General features: G+C 63.2%; 1 protein-coding gene across 6 annotated transcripts; it reads left to right on the forward strand.

Annotated features, from left to right (window-relative positions):
* The first annotated feature begins 744 nt into the window (after window positions 1–744).
* On the forward strand, window positions 745–15,723 carry BRPF1 (bromodomain and PHD finger containing 1). 6 transcript variants are annotated; one of them, XM_062200395.1, is made up of 14 exons: window positions 745–1,043; window positions 2,234–2,839; window positions 6,169–7,128; window positions 8,935–9,097; window positions 9,464–9,595; window positions 9,928–10,074; window positions 10,764–11,073; window positions 11,378–11,698; window positions 12,240–12,524; window positions 12,942–13,089; window positions 13,511–13,710; window positions 13,807–13,925; window positions 14,214–14,368; window positions 14,924–15,723. In XM_062200395.1, exons 2-14 carry the CDS (start codon window positions 2,244–2,246, stop codon window positions 15,105–15,107), a joined length of 3,720 nt encoding a protein of 1,239 aa, XP_062056379.1. In that variant the 5' UTR covers window positions 745–1,043; window positions 2,234–2,243; the 3' UTR covers window positions 15,108–15,723. The 6 variants fall into 6 exon arrangements, with proteins under 6 accessions (XP_062056379.1, XP_062056382.1, XP_062056380.1 ...); XM_062200396.1 differs by having other exon boundaries at window positions 746–1,043; window positions 13,574–13,710; XM_062200397.1 differs by having other exon boundaries at window positions 747–1,043; window positions 9,928–10,056; window positions 13,574–13,710; window positions 14,924–15,722.
* Window positions 15,724–15,817: the final 94 nt, after the last annotated feature.

Raw genomic sequence — 15,817 nt, forward strand, 5'->3', positions numbered from 1 at the left:
TCGAGATTTTTGGGAAAACGTGACGGAGGACAACACAGGCACGGCGAGAAGACGGGGTCCCCGGAGCCCCACAGCCAGAACCCGGGAGCCCGGGCCGCCCGCGGCGTCTTCCCCGGGCGCGTCCGTAGCCCAGCTGCCCGCTGCAGGCCCGAGCAAGGCTCCGCCCTTTCCCGCCCGAGCCGCGGCGGCAGGCCCCGCCCCGGCGGCAGACCCCGCCCACGAAGCCCCGCCCCGGCGGCAGGCCCCGCCCCGGGCTCCGGTCCGCGTCCCTGCGGCTCCCGGGCCTGCCCCCCGTCCCGCCCCGCGCCTCCGGCTCCGCCTCGCCGCCCCTCGCCGAGACCTAGGCCAGGTCCCCGCCGCAGCCGCCGCGCCAGCAGGAGGGCGGGAGCAGCGAGGGAGGCGGCGGAGGGGGAGGGGAGAAGGGCGGGCTCCTCACGCCCAGCCCGGCGCTCGCCGTCCGCGTCCGCAGATTCGCCACAAACGGCCCGGCGCCCGCGGACCCCCGCGCCCCCGCGGGCTCGGGGCCCAGAAGCTCGACTCAGAGATGGAGGTGCTGGAGGAGCCCTGCCTCACGTCCGGGAGCGTCCCCCGAGCCGCGGGAGCCTCGGCGGCCCGGCAGCGAGCCGTGGCGAAAGTGCGGCCCGGCTGCGCCGCGGCGCCGCGTTTACCCTGCGCAGACGCCGTCGCCTCCGCCGCTGCCGCTGCCGCTGCCGCTGCCTTTGCCGCCACGGTCCCCGCCGCCGCTGTCCCCGCGCTGCCTCCGGGAGCCTCTATTGTTCCGGCCGCGCCGGGTCCCGAGCCCAGGCAACCTAGGGACTGGGGAAACGGGCCGCGGCCGGCGGAGTTGAGACGCGGGGGCGCCGGCGGGGCCGGGAGCGGCAGGGGTCAGCGCGTGGGGCGGCCGGGGGGCCGGGGTGGCGACAGCCGAGGTCTGCAGCGTGGGGGTTCGCCCTCCCCGGCCCGCCTTTCCCCGCCGGCCTCCCCGGGAGGGGTCGGAGCCCCGGCGGGCGCCCCCGGCGATGAGCCCGGACTCGAGGTGGCCGGTGAGTGCAGGCCTGGGGCCAGGGCGGGAGTGGCCGCGGCCGCCGGAGGAGCGGACAGCGCGCTCGCCCCCGGCGCGCATCCCGGGCAGCAGTGTCTCCTCGGGGGCCGCCGGAGCCCCGCGGAACTTGCAGCCGTCCCGACAAAGGGGAAGCGCCGCCGCCTGCGGGCCGGGGCCGGGCCGGGCCCGCTTCCTGCAGCCCCCAGCCCCTCCCGCGGGGTGTTGCCCGAGCCTGGGCGGCCACCTGGGCCCCGGCTGGTGGGAGAGCGCCCGCGGGCGGGGAGCAGAGGGAGCTGGGGTTGCGCTTGCAGCTGCAGGCAGGGCCCGGTGGGTCTGCAGCACCGGGAGCTCGGGGCGGCTCTGCCTGCCAGGGCCCTGCTGGGCGGAGGGGCAGGCAGCGGGCAGGCTGGTGCCGTCCGCCCGCCCTCACCCGGGAGCCGGGGTCGTGCCGTTCCCGGCGGTGTCCGCGGGACCTGGTGCGAGCGTGGGCGGGTGCAGGGCTCCCGCGCTGCTGCCCTTGCCGGGCTGGCCTCCGGCAGCGCCAAGGCCGGGCAGGAAGCGCTCACTTCTGCCGGCCCCGGGAGCAAAACCAGCTTTCGTCCCGGCCTGGCGGCTCCAAAGCTGGGGGCCTCCTGCAGCTGTCCGTGCAACAGGTTATTCCAAAACCTGAGAGCCGGTGCGTGCTGCGACCCGCTAGACCGCGCGGAGTCGGCTCTGGCGTCCACCGTGCAGCGCCCCGTCTGCTGTGGTCGGCCTTGACAGCGGCCAGCGTGGTAGCTGGCGGGGTGGGAGTGAGAATGGTTGCCCTTTAAGTTCGGTGCCCCTCGGCAGAGCGGAGAAGCCGTGACGGAGCTGTGCAGTAGGAGCCCGCCACTCGGGGCGGAGGCGTCGTGGGGGGGGGTGTCCATTCAGGGAGTGGCAGCACCTCGACCAGGCTCTGGACCGGGAACCAGCGCCCCACGGCGGGAGAGCTCCTGGAGCCCCGCCGGGGAGAAGATGGAGGCTGGGGGCGGCAGGACAGCGTTAGGACGCCCGCTGCTTGGCGGCCTCCTGGGAGGTCCGCGGAGAGGAGTTGAGACACGGGGCAGGGTGACCGTGCGCGACCAGGGACGACGTGGGCCGAGGCCGCGGGCCTCCTGGGGAGGACGGGGGCTCCCCGCGGGCCTGTGCTGACTGCTGTGTGTGTTCCAGATGTGACAGCATGGGGGTGGACTTCGACGTGAAGACGTTCTGCCACAACTTGCGGGCAACGAAGCCACCGTACGAGTGCCCCGTGGAGACCTGCCGCAAGGTCTACAAGAGCTACAGCGGCATCGAGTACCACCTGTACCACTATGACCACGACAACCCGCCCCCCCCGCAGCAGACCCCGCTCCGCAGGCACAAGAAGAAGGGGCGCCAGTCCCGCCCGGCCAACAAGCAGTCCCCCAGCCCCTCCGAGGTGTCACAGTCTCCAGGCCGTGAGGTGATGAGCTACGCGCAGGCGCAGCGCATGGTGGAGGTGGACCTGCACGGGCGCGTGCACCGCATCAGCATCTTCGACAACCTGGACGTGGTGTCTGAGGACGAGGAGGCCCCCGAGGAGGCCCCCGAGAGCGGCAGCAACAAGGAGAACGGCGAGGCCCCGGCCGCCGCGCCCAAGGCCGGCAAGCACAAGAGCAAGGAGAAGCGCAAGGACTCCAACCACCACCACCACGGCGCCCCTGCCAGCACCACGCCCAAGCTGCCCGAGGTGGTGTACCGGGAGCTGGAGCAGGACACCCCGGACGCCCCGCCCCGGCCCACTTCCTACTACCGGTGAGGCCTCTGGGAAACTGGTCAGGGGAGGCTGTCTAGCCAGCGAGCGCCGGAGGGGGCGGGGGTCCAGCCCGGTGGAGGAACACTGGCCCGCCAGGGCCGGGAGAGCAGCGGCACCCTGCTGATGGGCCCGCTCCCTGCACCGCCCCTGGCAGCCCGCGCTCAGTGTGGGGCAGCCACTCCTCATTCTGGTCTCCTGGCTCTAGAGTAGGTGTGGTTCTCATTCACCAGTCCAGAAAATGCCAGACGTAAGGAAGGGCCCGTGCTGGTAGGTCGCTGGACTGGGAGTCAGACCCCGGTCCTGTGGCCCCAGAGCTGTGCCCTGCTGCTGTCCCTTCCTCTCCGCTCCCTCGCTGTGTGAGAGCGGCTGCAGCGAGAGGGAGAAGGCCGGGGCGTGGGGGCGTGGGGGCACTGCGGGTGTGGGAGAATTTCCTGTGCGGTCAGGGTCAGCAGCATGTGTTCTGTACTGTCCCTCTGCTTGTTTTCACTTCGTGGCTTCTTTGTATCCCATTCCTTCCAAGACAGCCAGGGGCTGGGCTTCCCACTGGGTCACAGGCATCACAGAGGTAAATCCCTTCGGTGCGAGGTAGAAGACGAGGGAGGGGGCGGGGCCGCTGTGCTGAGGAACCTGCATGGGGAGGTCCTCGGGAAAGCGCAGCTCACAGCCTAGGCCTGGAGCCCCGGAGCAGTCTGGCGCAGCTTACGGAGCCAGCGCGAGGGCCAGGTTCTGACGGGTCTGAGGTAAAGGGGTGTGCCGTGGAGACGGTACAGGGTAAAGGAGTGTGCTGTGGAGACGGTACAGGGTAAAGGGGTGTGCCGTGGAGACGGTACAGGGTAAAGGGGTGGGCCGTGGAGACGGTACAGGGTAAAGGGGTGTGCCGTGGAGACGGTACAGGGTAAAGGAGTGTGCCGTGGAGACGGTACAGGGTAAAGGGGTGTGCCGTGGAGACGGTACAGGGTAAAGGGGTGTGCCGTGGAGACGGTCCGTGTGACGGTACGGGGTAAAGGGGTGTGCCGTGGAGACGGTCCGTGTGACGGTACAGGGTAAAGGGGTGTGCCGTGGAGACGGTCCGTGTGGCGGTACGGGGTGTGCCGTGGAGACGGTCCATGTGACAGTACAGTACATCTCTGTCCTTAGAAGGCAGACCTGCGGGGACACAGCCGTGTGGCCCAGGGTGAGTCTTCGGTCCCTCCCCACTGGAGTTTTGCCGGTCTCCCTCCTTCCCCGTCCTCCATGGGTGCCGCCGGCTCTGCCTTCCCACTGTCTGCTCTGACACTAGCCCGCCCGTCTCCCTCCCTCCCTGTCCTCCGTGGGTGCCGCCGGCTCTGCCTTCCCACTGTCTGCTCTCCCGCCCAGCCCCTTTTCTTCAGAAGGCCGCCTCCCCCGGGACTTGATCTCCCCGGGGAGCAGTTTCCGTGGCTGCGCTGCAATCAGTTGGCAAGTGTGTTGCCTGTCATTTGTTTCTGTCATTAGTGAAACTGCTCGAGTTTTATAAATGATTTACTTTTTTTATAAATTGGACAAGATCTGAGGTCATGCCTTTAATACCATCCCTTTTGCCTGAAAAAAAATTTTTTTTTGAGATTTACTTGTTTATTTGAGAGGCAGAGTTACAGAGAGAGAGAGAGAGAGAGAGTCTTCCATCCTCTGGTTCACTCTCCAGATGGCCACAGCGGCCAGAGCTGGGCTGCTTCATCCAGGTCTCCCATGTGGGTGCCGCGGCCCAGGCACTTGGGCCATCGACTGCTTTTTCAGGCCCGAGCAGAGAGCTGGATCAGAAGTGGAGCAGACGGGACTTGAACCGGGGCCCATGTGGGATGCCAGTGCCACAGGCGGAGGCTAGCCTGCTGTGCCACAGCACTGGCCCCTGTTAGCATTCTGATGTCTCCTGGAGAGGAGAGGAGGAGAGGGTGACGTGCCAGCTGCTGTGTCAGGAGTCGCATTGCTAGCGCTCTTGTTGTCTATGCTGCAGCCTGAATTCCGCAGGCCTGTGGGCGTCGGGCACCGTCCCGTGATGTCATGCGTGTCGTGGCAGAGAAAAGGGTGAGAAGTGGTGCTAAGAGCTGGCACAGGGCTGGGGGAGCCAGATGGTTCAGCAGCCCTGAGTCATAGATGCTCAGAGTTGGGGAGTTTGCAGTCACCTTGGGGAAGAGGTAGGAGCTCAGCGAGGAGCTGCTTCCTACAGGCACCCCCCCGCCCCCGGGTGCCTGCGACAAACGGCGGCAGCGTTTGTGTGGTCCCTTCCTCTGTCCTGTGACGGGGCAGTGTGGGTGGGGCTACGCGACGCTAGTGGCACAGGGAACTCAGCACGTTGCTCACTTCATGCTCACGGCAGCATCGCCACTTCCCAGATGACGCCCGGACCCCGTGGGCGTGGCTCCTTCTCACAGGGTCCTGGCTGCCTGGCCCCAGAGCCCCATTCCCCCTGTGGGGAGAGAGGCTGGGCGACAGGAGCTAGCATGTTTCAAGGCCTACTGTGTGCCACTTGGTTTAGCCCATTCATTTTTGTAACTCCACTTACTCCTGAAACGGTCTGAGCTGGTAGGTGCCATCAGTACCCATTCTGCCCGCAGTAAAACTGAGGGTCAGAGAAGAACGGTGGTGTTCTGAGGGCCGCTGTGTGGCAGAGGCAGGGTGCAGTCCGGTCTGTACGGAGCTGAAGCGCCGGTCTTCCCCTCTCTCCCTGAGGTTCCCAGGGCTGGAGTCCAGGCTACCCAGAACATGGCGAGGGGGAGGGGCGCCTGCTGGCCTTGGAGGTTCTGCCGGCTCTGTCAGCGCCTCCTCCATGGAATGAGGACAGTGAGACCACTGAGCCTTGGCTGTGGTGCGGCTACAGGGGCTGACAGCTCGGTGCCTGGCTCCTGGTAAATGCTTAGTAGATGGGAGCTGTTCAGGTGGTCGGCCAAGGCTGTCCAGAGCACAGCAGTGCCTGTATGAGGGAGACCCAGATGCTGCCAGACAGGTTACGTACAGTCTGCCAGTGACATCCAGGACCTTCATCCACACTCCCTCTCGGTCCCAGCCGCCCCGCCCCTTAGGCATCTGGTGGAGCCTCTGCCCCAATGGTGTCATGTATCCAGGAGATGAGCTTTGGAGTAGCAGGCCTGGTCCACACCCCACTCCACGCTTTGTCACAGATGAGCCCAGGGTATGTTAACCTCCCCAGGCCTCCTTGAGTAGCTGGGTCAAGGTGAGCGTGGAATGAGACGGCCCCTGGGAAGGCACAAGCGCAGAGCAGGTGCAGCCCTCCATAGAGCGATTCAGAGGGCTCATCTGTGAGGGAGGGGCGTCTCGGCCGTGTGACGCTGAGCTGCCCGTGTGCACACAGGTACATTGAGAAGTCCGCCGAGGAGCTGGACGAGGAGGTGGAGTACGACATGGACGAGGAGGACTACATCTGGCTGGACATCATGAACGAGCGGCGGAAGACGGAGGGCGTGAGCCCCATCCCGCAGGAGATCTTTGAGTACCTGATGGACCGGCTGGAGAAGGAGTCCTACTTTGAGAGTCACAACAAAGGTGACCCTAATGCACTGGTGGACGAGGACGCCGTGTGCTGTATCTGCAACGATGGTGAGTGCCAGAACAGCAATGTCATCCTCTTCTGTGACATGTGCAACCTGGCCGTGCACCAGGAGTGCTACGGTGTCCCCTACATACCCGAGGGCCAGTGGCTGTGCCGGCGCTGCCTGCAGTCACCCTCACGCGCTGTGGATTGTGCCCTGTGCCCCAATAAGGGTGGTGCCTTCAAGCAGACAGACGACGGGCGCTGGGCCCACGTAGTGTGTGCCCTGTGGATCCCCGAGGTCTGCTTCGCCAACACCGTCTTCCTCGAGCCCATCGACAGCATTGAGCACATCCCGCCAGCCCGCTGGAAGCTCACCTGCTACATTTGCAAGCAGCGGGGCTCGGGGGCGTGCATCCAGTGCCATAAGGCCAACTGCTACACAGCCTTCCACGTGACGTGCGCCCAGCAGGCCGGCCTCTATATGAAGATGGAGCCTGTGCGGGAGACAGGTGCCAACGGCACCTCCTTCAGCGTCCGAAAGACGGCCTACTGTGACATCCACACGCCCCCAGGCTCAGCACGCCGCCTGCCTGCCCTGTCCCACAGCGAGGGTGAGGAAGAGGAGGATGAAGAGGAGGATGAGGGTAAGGGCTGGAGCTCAGAGAAGGTCAAAAAGGCCAAGGCCAAATCCCGGATCAAGATGAAGAAGGCACGGAAGATCCTGGCGGAGAAACGGGCAGCAGCACCTGTGGTGTCAGTGCCCTGCATACCACCGCACAGGTATGTGGGGAGCAGGTGGCCTGGCAGATGAGGGCAGAAGCCGGCCTCCTGGAGAGGAAGTGACAGCCTAGGAGGAGAAATGGCAGGACTGGGTTACCTTCTTCCTGTCAGGAGCTAGACTAATAAAGAAAAAAAGAAGTTAAACAAAAAGCCACCTAAATCCCAGAAGAGGTTATTTTAGCAGCTGACCTGCTCCGAACATCAGCAGCCAGAACATCAGCCTGTACCTGCCAGGTGTAACAGGTGTCTTAGGGTGCCTTTGGTTTTGATGGTGTCGTGTGTTAAGTTAGGAGGAAAGAGGATGGAACCCATCAGCTACAATGGGAAAAATATGGCTGGACCGTGACGCTAGGCGCAAACGAAATGAAGGGAAGCAGTTGTAGGGTGTGGACTGCTACTCACATGGCCTGTGATCATTAATTAATTTGTGTTTTTTAAAGATTTATTTATTTGAAAGGTGGAGTTACAGAGTGGGGAGAGACGGACAGAGAGCTTCTGTCTGCTGGTTCACTCCCCAGATGGTCACAGGGCTGGAACTGGGCTGATCCGAAGCCAGGAGCTGCTTCCGGGTCTGCCACGTGCGCAAGGGGGCCCGAGCACTTGGGCCATTTTCCACTGCTTCCCAGGCCGTTAGCTGGGAGCGGGATTGGAAGTAGAGCAGCCAGGACTTGAACCGGCGCTTGGATGGGATGCTGGCACTGCAGATGGTGGCTGAACCTGATGGAGCCACGGCGCTGGCCCCAGATCATCAGTAATTTACAAGTCTCGTGCCATTTGGTTGATTTGGTACAGGTATCTCAGTACAGTTGTACTTGATTTTTTTTTTTTAAGATTTATTTTTATTTATTTGAAAGGCAGAGTCAGAAGCAGAGAGAGAGGTCTTCCATCTGCTGGTTCACTCCCCAGATGGCTGCAATGGCCAGAGCTGTGCTGATTGGAAGCCCAGAGCCAGGAGCTTCTTCCAGGTCTCCCTTGCGGGTACAGGGGCCCAAGGACTTGGGCCATCTTCTGCTGCTTTCCCAGGCCATAGCGGAGAGCTGCATTGGACACGGAGCAGCCAGGACTCGACCAGCACCATATGGGACGCTGGCACTGCAGGCAGTGGCTTTACCCGCTACGCCACAGCACCGACCCCTGTACTTGATTTTTTTTTTTTTTTTTTTTGACAGGCAGAGTGGACAGTGCAAGAGAGAGACAGAGAGAAAGGTCTTCCTTTGCCGTTGGTTCACCCTCCCCAATGGCCGCTGCGGCCGGCGCACCACGCTGATCTGATGGCAGGAGCCAGGTGCTTCTCCTGGTCTCCCATGCGGGTGCAGGGCCCAGGGTCTTGGGCCATCCTCCACTGCACTCCCAGGCCACAGCAGAGAGCTGGCCTAGAAGAGGGGCAACCGGGACAGAATCCGGTGCCCCGACCAGGACTAGAACCTAGGGTGCCAGCACCGCAAGGTGGAGGATTAGCCTAGTGAGCCGTGGTGCCGGCCCCCCTGTACTTGATTTTTAAAATCTTCTAAGGCACTTTTTCAGGGAGTGTCCCAGGTGAGATAGGCTGCACTGACTACAGCAGGCGCCGGGCCAGGCCTCCCTGGCTGCCCCGAGCACAGGGCACGAGATCCTGCTTGGGCTGGGAACTTGATTGCCTGTCTGTGGTGAGGCTGTTGATGGCACCACTTACTCGCCTTTAGCCCGAATCCCAGGCTGTTTTGACAAGAGACACATCCTTCAGGAATTCTCACTGGCCAGAGACTCCTGTACTGCCTACAGGAATCAGGGCCCAAGAGGTTGTTCTCTCTGTCCCTTGTTTCTCAGGCTTAGTAAAATCACCAACCGTCTGAGCATCCAGAGGAAGAGCCAGTTTATGCAGAGGCTGCACAGCTACTGGACACTGAAGCGGCAGTCACGGAACGGGGTCCCGCTGCTGCGGCGCCTGCAGACACATCTGCAGTCTCAGAGGAACTGTGACCAAGTCGGGGTACCGTGTCCGCTGCCCTGGGCGGGGAACTGGTCAGGGGACAGAGGCAAGATGTGCAGCTGTGGCTTCCCATAGCAGAGGGCATAGGCTGTGTCCTGCTTTACGCTGGCCCTCAAGCTCAGCGTTTCACAGATCACCAGCTCGTTCCCATTTGCTCATTCATTCATTCATTCAGCAAACACAAACTAGCCATTTCCTTTGTACCAGGTCCTAGGGGCATGGAGATGGAGGAGCCACCAATAAATTACTCGTCCTTGCCCCTTCGGTTTCACGTGCCCTTGACCTAAGCTTCCTGGGATCTCTCCTCCCCTCTGGCCTTTCTGTAGGCTCTCTCACCATCTCCTGATCCCCCTCTTCCCTCAATAGAGAGATTCAGAGGATAAGAACTGGGCCCTCAAAGAACAGCTGAAGTCCTGGCAGCGGCTCCGGCACGACCTGGAGCGAGCTCGGCTGCTGGTGGAACTGATCCGGAAGCGAGAGAAGCTTAAAAGAGAGACGGTGAGTACTCTTGGGCCAGCCCTGTTGTACTCAGGACAAAACAGAACCGGGAGAAGACAACACTCCATGACCCCAGCCAGGAAGCAATAGGGCTGTTGTGTCAGGGCCGCTAATACGGGCCATGGGAGCAGAATGTCACAGGAGTGTGAGAGTGGAATCCTTGCTTGAGTGACGCAGGGAGCTGGGGGGGCACGGACGAGTGAGGCCACGATCGCTGGGGAGGTGTCACGGGGCTAGGCTCGGGCAGGCAAGTTCCGGAGCCGGGCGGGGGTCTCAGACCTCATGTCGCGGGCCGGGCTTGGTCCTGACGGTGGGGCCTTTTCGTGTGTCAGATCAAGGTGCAGCAGGTCGCCATGGAGATGCAGCTGACCCCTTTCCTCATCCTGCTTCGCAAGACCTTGGAGCAGCTGCAGGAGAAGGACACGGGCAACATCTTCAGCGAGCCGGTCCCTCTGTCCGAGGTAACCGAATCGGACGAAGTAAGAACCCCTTCCCCTCGCCCCGCCTTCTTCCCGCTCCTCCCTGTTGGACCCCGCTACAGGTCTGGGCCAGGAACTAGGTGGGACCTTGAAGAGGGGCTGGTGGCTCAGGGCGAGAGGAACCGGAGCCACACGGCTCGCCTGGACTCTGTCTCGTCCCTGTTCCACCCAGGGTCCCGGCATGGGAGGCAGTCTGCACGCCTTCCCCCGAGGCAGGGACTCGGTCTGCCAAGTGGACGGTCCCAGGGCAGGCAGACACTTGGGGTGCTGAACCCCAGGACAGAGGCTTCAGCGGGCCCGGCCTAACGCAGCAGCTCTGAAGGCCCAGGTCCTCACTGCAGACCTCTCCGAGGGGCCTGAGGCAGCAGTCGCCTCACCGATGTCACTGCCACAGAGAGCCAGAGATGCAAGCTGGTGTTCCCCGGGCCTCCCCAGGCCTCCGTGAGAGGGTGTGTGTTCAGCACCGCTCTCCAGGGAAGGAAGGCCCGGAGAGGCTGAGCTGCTCCGGGGTCACACTTGTGACTGGGGACGTCAGCACTGGAATCCGTTGGTCCTTTCCTCTGTGCTACCGCCTGCCTCTAGGTGTGGTGGGAGGAGGTTGCTGGATGCACTGGAAGCATGTCTTAGGAGCAGGGTTTGGGGAACGAGGAGCTCACCTCCACTTGGACACGCCCACCCTGCTCTCCCAGGTACCTGACTACCTGGACCACATCAAAAAGCCCATGGATTTTTTCACCATGAAGCAGAACTTGGAGGCTTACCGCTACCTGAACTTTGACGACTTTGAGGAGGACTTCAACCTCATTGTCAGCAACTGCCTCAAGTATAACGCCAAGGACACCATCTTCTACCGTGCTGCAGTGCGGCTCCGTGAGCAAGGTGGCGCCGTGCTCCGCCAGGCCCGGCGCCAGGCAGAAAAAATGGGCATTGACTTTGAGACGGGCATGCATATCCCACACAACCTGGCTGGAGACGAGGCCCCACACCACGCTGAAGATGGTGGGTGATAAGTCACACGCATGTGCAGAGGCCTGTGCCAGGGCTGGAGGGCTTCCCACAAGTCCCCTCCTGTGAGCAGGCAGTGTAGGCACACGCAGCCAGGCTGCGCAGTGGCAGGCTCTCCCCAGGAAACCAGACCACGTGAATCGATAGTGCCGGCACCCCACTCCTTGGGGCTGTTGTTTTACACCTGCTGCTGGTGAGAGGCAAGGGGGAAACAGTGGGTCTCTAGCTGCCTGCCCAGGTTCGAGGGGCCTGAGGGCTGCCTCGAGTCTGACCCGCCCCCCGGCCCTACCTCCCGCAGCAGAGGACGAGCGGCTGGTTCTGCTGGAGAACCAGAAGCACCTGCCTGTGGAAGAGCAGCTGAAGCTGCTGCTGGAGCGGCTGGACGAGGTGAACGCCAGCAAGCAGAGCGTGGGCCGCTCACGGCGCGCCAAGATGATCAAGAAGGAGATGACGGCGCTGCGGCGGAAGCTGGCCCACCAGCGGGAGACGGGACGGGACGGGCCCGAGCGGCACGGCCCCTCGAGCCGCGGCAGCCTCACACCCCACCCAGCAGCCTGCGACAAGGACGGACAGACGGACAGTGCCGCAGAGGAGAGCAGCAGCCAGGAGACAAGCAAAGGTCTGAACCCCATGGCAAGGCAGACCCCAAAGCTGGGCAGACGTTGGCTCAGCGCAGCACACCCTCGGCCCCTGCCACCACCGGCAGAGGTCCCTCCTGCACAGCTAGCGCACTTTCGCCCTCACTCCCCCGTCAGGGGCCTCTTAGCTGCCTCTCTGGCTGTTTGTGTGCCGGTCCATGTTCCTCTCCCCCCTCTAGCTGCAGTAATGGTCCTGTCTACCCAGGGCATGGCCCTGCACAGCTGCCCTCTGGCTGTTTGTGCCGGTCCATGTTCCTCTCCCCCTTAGCTGCGGTAATGGCCCTGCACAGCTGCCCTCTGGCTGTTTGTGCCGGTCCATGTTCCTCTCCCCCTTAGCTGCGGTAATGGTCCTGTCTACCCAGGACATGGCCCTGCACAGCTGCCCTCTGGCTGTTTGTGCCGGTCCATGTTCCTCTCCCCCTCTAGCTGCAGCAATGGTCCTGTCTACCCAGGGCATGGCCCTGCACAGCTGCCGTTCTGCAGGCCCCTCACCAACTCTACTTCTCTCTCTCTCTGCTCCAGGCCTGGGTCCCAACATGTCCTCAACCCCCGCACATGAGGTGGGCAGGAGAACCTCAGTTCTGTTCTCCAAAAAGAACCCGAAGACAGCTGGACCGCCCAAGAGGCCGGGCCGGCCCCCCAAAAACCGGGAGAGCCAGATGACCCCCAGCCACGGAGGCAGCCCTGTGGGGCCCCCCCAGCTCCCCATCATGGGCTCCCTGCGTCAGCGCAAGCGGGGTAGGAGCCCCCGGCCCAGTTCGAGCTCAGACAGCGACAGTGATAAGTCCACAGAAGACCCCCCAATGGGTGAGCCTCACCATCACCCAGCCCCCCAGAGAGTGAGCAGCACGGCCAATGCTCCCCCCATAGCCTCAGCCACAAGAGAGCGAGCCGGAAGGGCACGCTAGGCTTCCTTTCCGCCACCCCTCATCCTAGAGTGGGGACTGAGACCCGGAGACCCTGACCGGCCAGGTTCCCATCCGTCACTTCACCTTCTCTCTTCTCAACTTCCTTGGGGATTCCTGCCGTTGAGGTCACCTGTGTCCGGAGAGCAGTGACTGCTGCGGGAGGAAGGGGCGGGGCGGGGCTCCAGCCAGCTGTGGTGGACCTGCCGTAGCTAGCTCTGCTGGCCAAGCACAGACAGGGAACCCAAGCTCCGAGTCCCTCTCGGCCCCATGCTACCTCTGATCTACATCTTCCTTCCTTCCCCTCCCCCCAACCAAGACTTACCGGCCAACGGCTTTAGTGGTGGGAGCCAGCCCGTCAAGAAGAGCTTCCTGGTCTACCGGAATGACTGCAGCCTTCCCCGGAGCAGCTCGGACTCCGAGTCCAGCAGCAGCAGCAGCAGCAGCGCTGCCTCGGACCGGACCAGGTATCCGTCCCCCAGGTCCGGGCTCGCCTCCGGGCTTCCCAGCTAGGAGTGGGGTCACAGCCGACTCGGCCTAGAGCAAGATGGCTCAGACCCACCGTTCTCTGCGGAGTAAGCGGGTCAGAAGCAGGAGGAGGCATCCTGGGTTAAACCGATGCTTTGACGGCAGCAGTGCCCCGTGGCCTGGGTCTGGTCCGCACACCTGTTTTGGCATTTTTTAAAAAAACTAATCCAGAGATGCCACATACAACCTCCAGCCGCTGTGTTCCCTTTTCAGAATCCTTAGATCTCACAGGTGTTTCCTTCGAGAGAGGGTGTGCGCTGCCCCTCACCACAGGGCAGTACGGCCCCACCCCGAGGTCACCAGCCTGGCCCGGGGGTGTTGGAGCGTGAAGTTCTTCCTAAAACCTCTGCTTTCCTAAAGGGGCGGACCCTGGGGACTTGAGGCCCGGACACCTACCGTGCCATTCCCCGTTCTCGTCCGCAGCACAACACCCTCAAAGCAAGGCCGGGGCAAGCCCTCCTTCTCTCGGGGCACGTTCCCAGAAGACAGCAGCGAAGACACCTCAGGCACCGAGAACGAGGCCTACTCCGTGGGCACTGGCCGCGGCGTGGGCCACAGCAGTAAGTACCCCCGCCCGCGGCCAGGGGTGCTGGGGTCCCGACGGCCCGGCCTCGTCAGCCCCCCGCCTGCTGATGGGCCTCCTCTCTCCCGTGAAGTGGTGAGGAAGAGTCTGGGCCGGAGCGCTGGCTGGCTGTCCGAGGATGAAGACTCCCCTCTGGACGCTCTGGACCTGGTGTGGGCCAAATGCCGGGGGTACCCGTCGTACCCAGCTCTGGTAGGCTTCCAGTCCTAGGACGCAGTCCGTGCTACTCCCTCGCCGTGGACACGGGTCCTCGGCGACCAGCCTGCAGGCACATGCTGCGTATCGGGTGTTTAGAGGCTCCCAGTCGGCTCCTCGGTCTCCCTTTCCTTTCTCTTTGCCCCTTGGGCTCTGAAATAGCGTGGGCAGAAGCCAAGGGTCAGCCTTGCAGCCCTAGTCGCATGCAACCTTTCTCTGTCCCCATTTCCCATGTCGTGTGGGGCGGCAGCAGACTGGACCCACCGCCTCTTCTTGCACCCTCAGATCATTGACCCAAAGATGCCACGAGAAGGTGTGTTCCACCATGGCGTCCCCATTCCTGTGCCCCCGCTGGAGGTGCTGAAACTAGGGGAGCAGATGACCCAGGAAGCCCGAGAGCATCTCTACCTCGTCCTCTTCTTTGACAACAAACGAACCTGGTAAGGAAGGAAGGGAGCAGGTGGTGCGCGTCACAGCACGGATGCAGCCCTGTGCGGCGGGGGCAGGCCGCCAGGACTCCCGAACACTGGGTATCACGTGGCGGCGGGGGCGGGATCCAGAACAGATCTCTGAGCAAGACGGGCGTGTTGACCTGAGGCTGAGAGGCTGAGTGGGCAGTAGCTGGAAACCACAGGACCATCCGCGACAGTGCCGCCCACGGGGGGCCCCCACCCGGACCCAGACCCAGACTTGGCCTTCCCGCCTCAGCCTCCACAGGGAGACTGTCAGGCTCTGGCTCCTGGTCCTGCCATTTGGACACATGAAGGCTTGTTCACAGGAAGCTGTGCCTGGGGCCCAGGGTCGGGTCCTGCTCGTGCGCCTGGTAGCCGGTGTTTACCCCAGACCGCGGGCTCTTGTCCCTTGAGGGAGGACTGTCTGCTGGGGTCCGGGACCCCAGCACCACCAGGGTGGTCGGAGCGTCAATCCGTGGCGTGGGGAGGGCTGGCTCTTGCTGTCTCCGCGAGGATTTATCTGACGTTCGCTCTGTCCCATAGGCAGTGGCTGCCCAGGACCAAGCTGGTGCCTCTGGGTGTGAACCAGGACCTGGACAAGGAGAAGATGCTGGAGGGCCGCAAGTCCAACATCCGCAAGTCGGTGCAGATCGCCTACCACCGGGCTCTGCAGCACCGCAGCAAGGTGCAGGGCGAGCAGAGCAGCGAGACCAGCGACAGCGACTGACGCGGCCCCCCCTGCCTGCTGTCCTGGAGTGGCGCCGGCCTCTGCACTGACTCATTCCTGGTCTTGGGGCCAGTCTCAGGGGAAGCTGGGTGGGGGAGGTCCCTCCTGCCCCGAGTGCAGCTGGACTGTACAGAACACTCCAAGGGCCCAGGGCGGCTCAGCGCCAGCAGAGGGGAGCTCCCACGGGCCAGAGCCCCAGAGACCTCAGGGCACTGTGGAGGGCAGGGTGGTGGGCCGAGGTTAGGACACTGCGTAAGACAGGCCATCCCGCCACCTCTGCCCGCTCGTGCCCGGAGAATCCGAAACTGCCCAGAGGCCTGAGGCCCCCGCAGGTGTGAGGCGAGTGGGCATCTGCCCGGCCTAGCAGTGGGACTGATGTCTGTCCAGCCGGAAGAGGGGCACTAGGTGACCCCCTCCCCTGCTGCTGTAAATACTGTAATTATCGGAGAATTTAAATTATTCTCATTTGTAACTGCGTTTCCGGGTCGCGCCAGAGTCATTTGGTACTAAAAACGCCTGGGGCCTGTCCCCGCTCCCCTCTGTCCCCTAGATTTCTCCCCTCCTTTCAAACTGGTTTGTATTTATTTCAAAGGAAGAAAATATATTGATTCTTAGAAAACATGGGTTCAGGATGCTTTGTTCTTCCTCCTGCCTGCGCCAGGGCAGGGGTCCCCAGGGGAGGTTCTGGCCAGGAGCAGGGACCTGAGCCC

This window comes from Lepus europaeus, chromosome 9, assembly GCF_033115175.1.
Source record: "Lepus europaeus isolate LE1 chromosome 9, mLepTim1.pri, whole genome shotgun sequence".
Taxonomy (NCBI): domain Eukaryota; kingdom Metazoa; phylum Chordata; class Mammalia; order Lagomorpha; family Leporidae; genus Lepus; species Lepus europaeus.

Coding starts and splice junctions, on each gene's coding strand:
- BRPF1 (XM_062200394.1), top strand. CDS start 2,244: ATGGGGGTGGACTTCGACGTGAAGACGTTCTGCCACAACTTGCGGGCA. Junction 9,596..9,927: donor AGAAGCTTAAAAGAGAGACG/GTGAGTACTCTT, acceptor TTCGTGTGTCAG/ATCAAGGTGCAGCAGGTCGC. Junction 11,074..11,377: donor CCCACACCACGCTGAAGATG/GTGGGTGATAAG, acceptor TACCTCCCGCAG/CAGAGGACGAGCGGCTGGTT.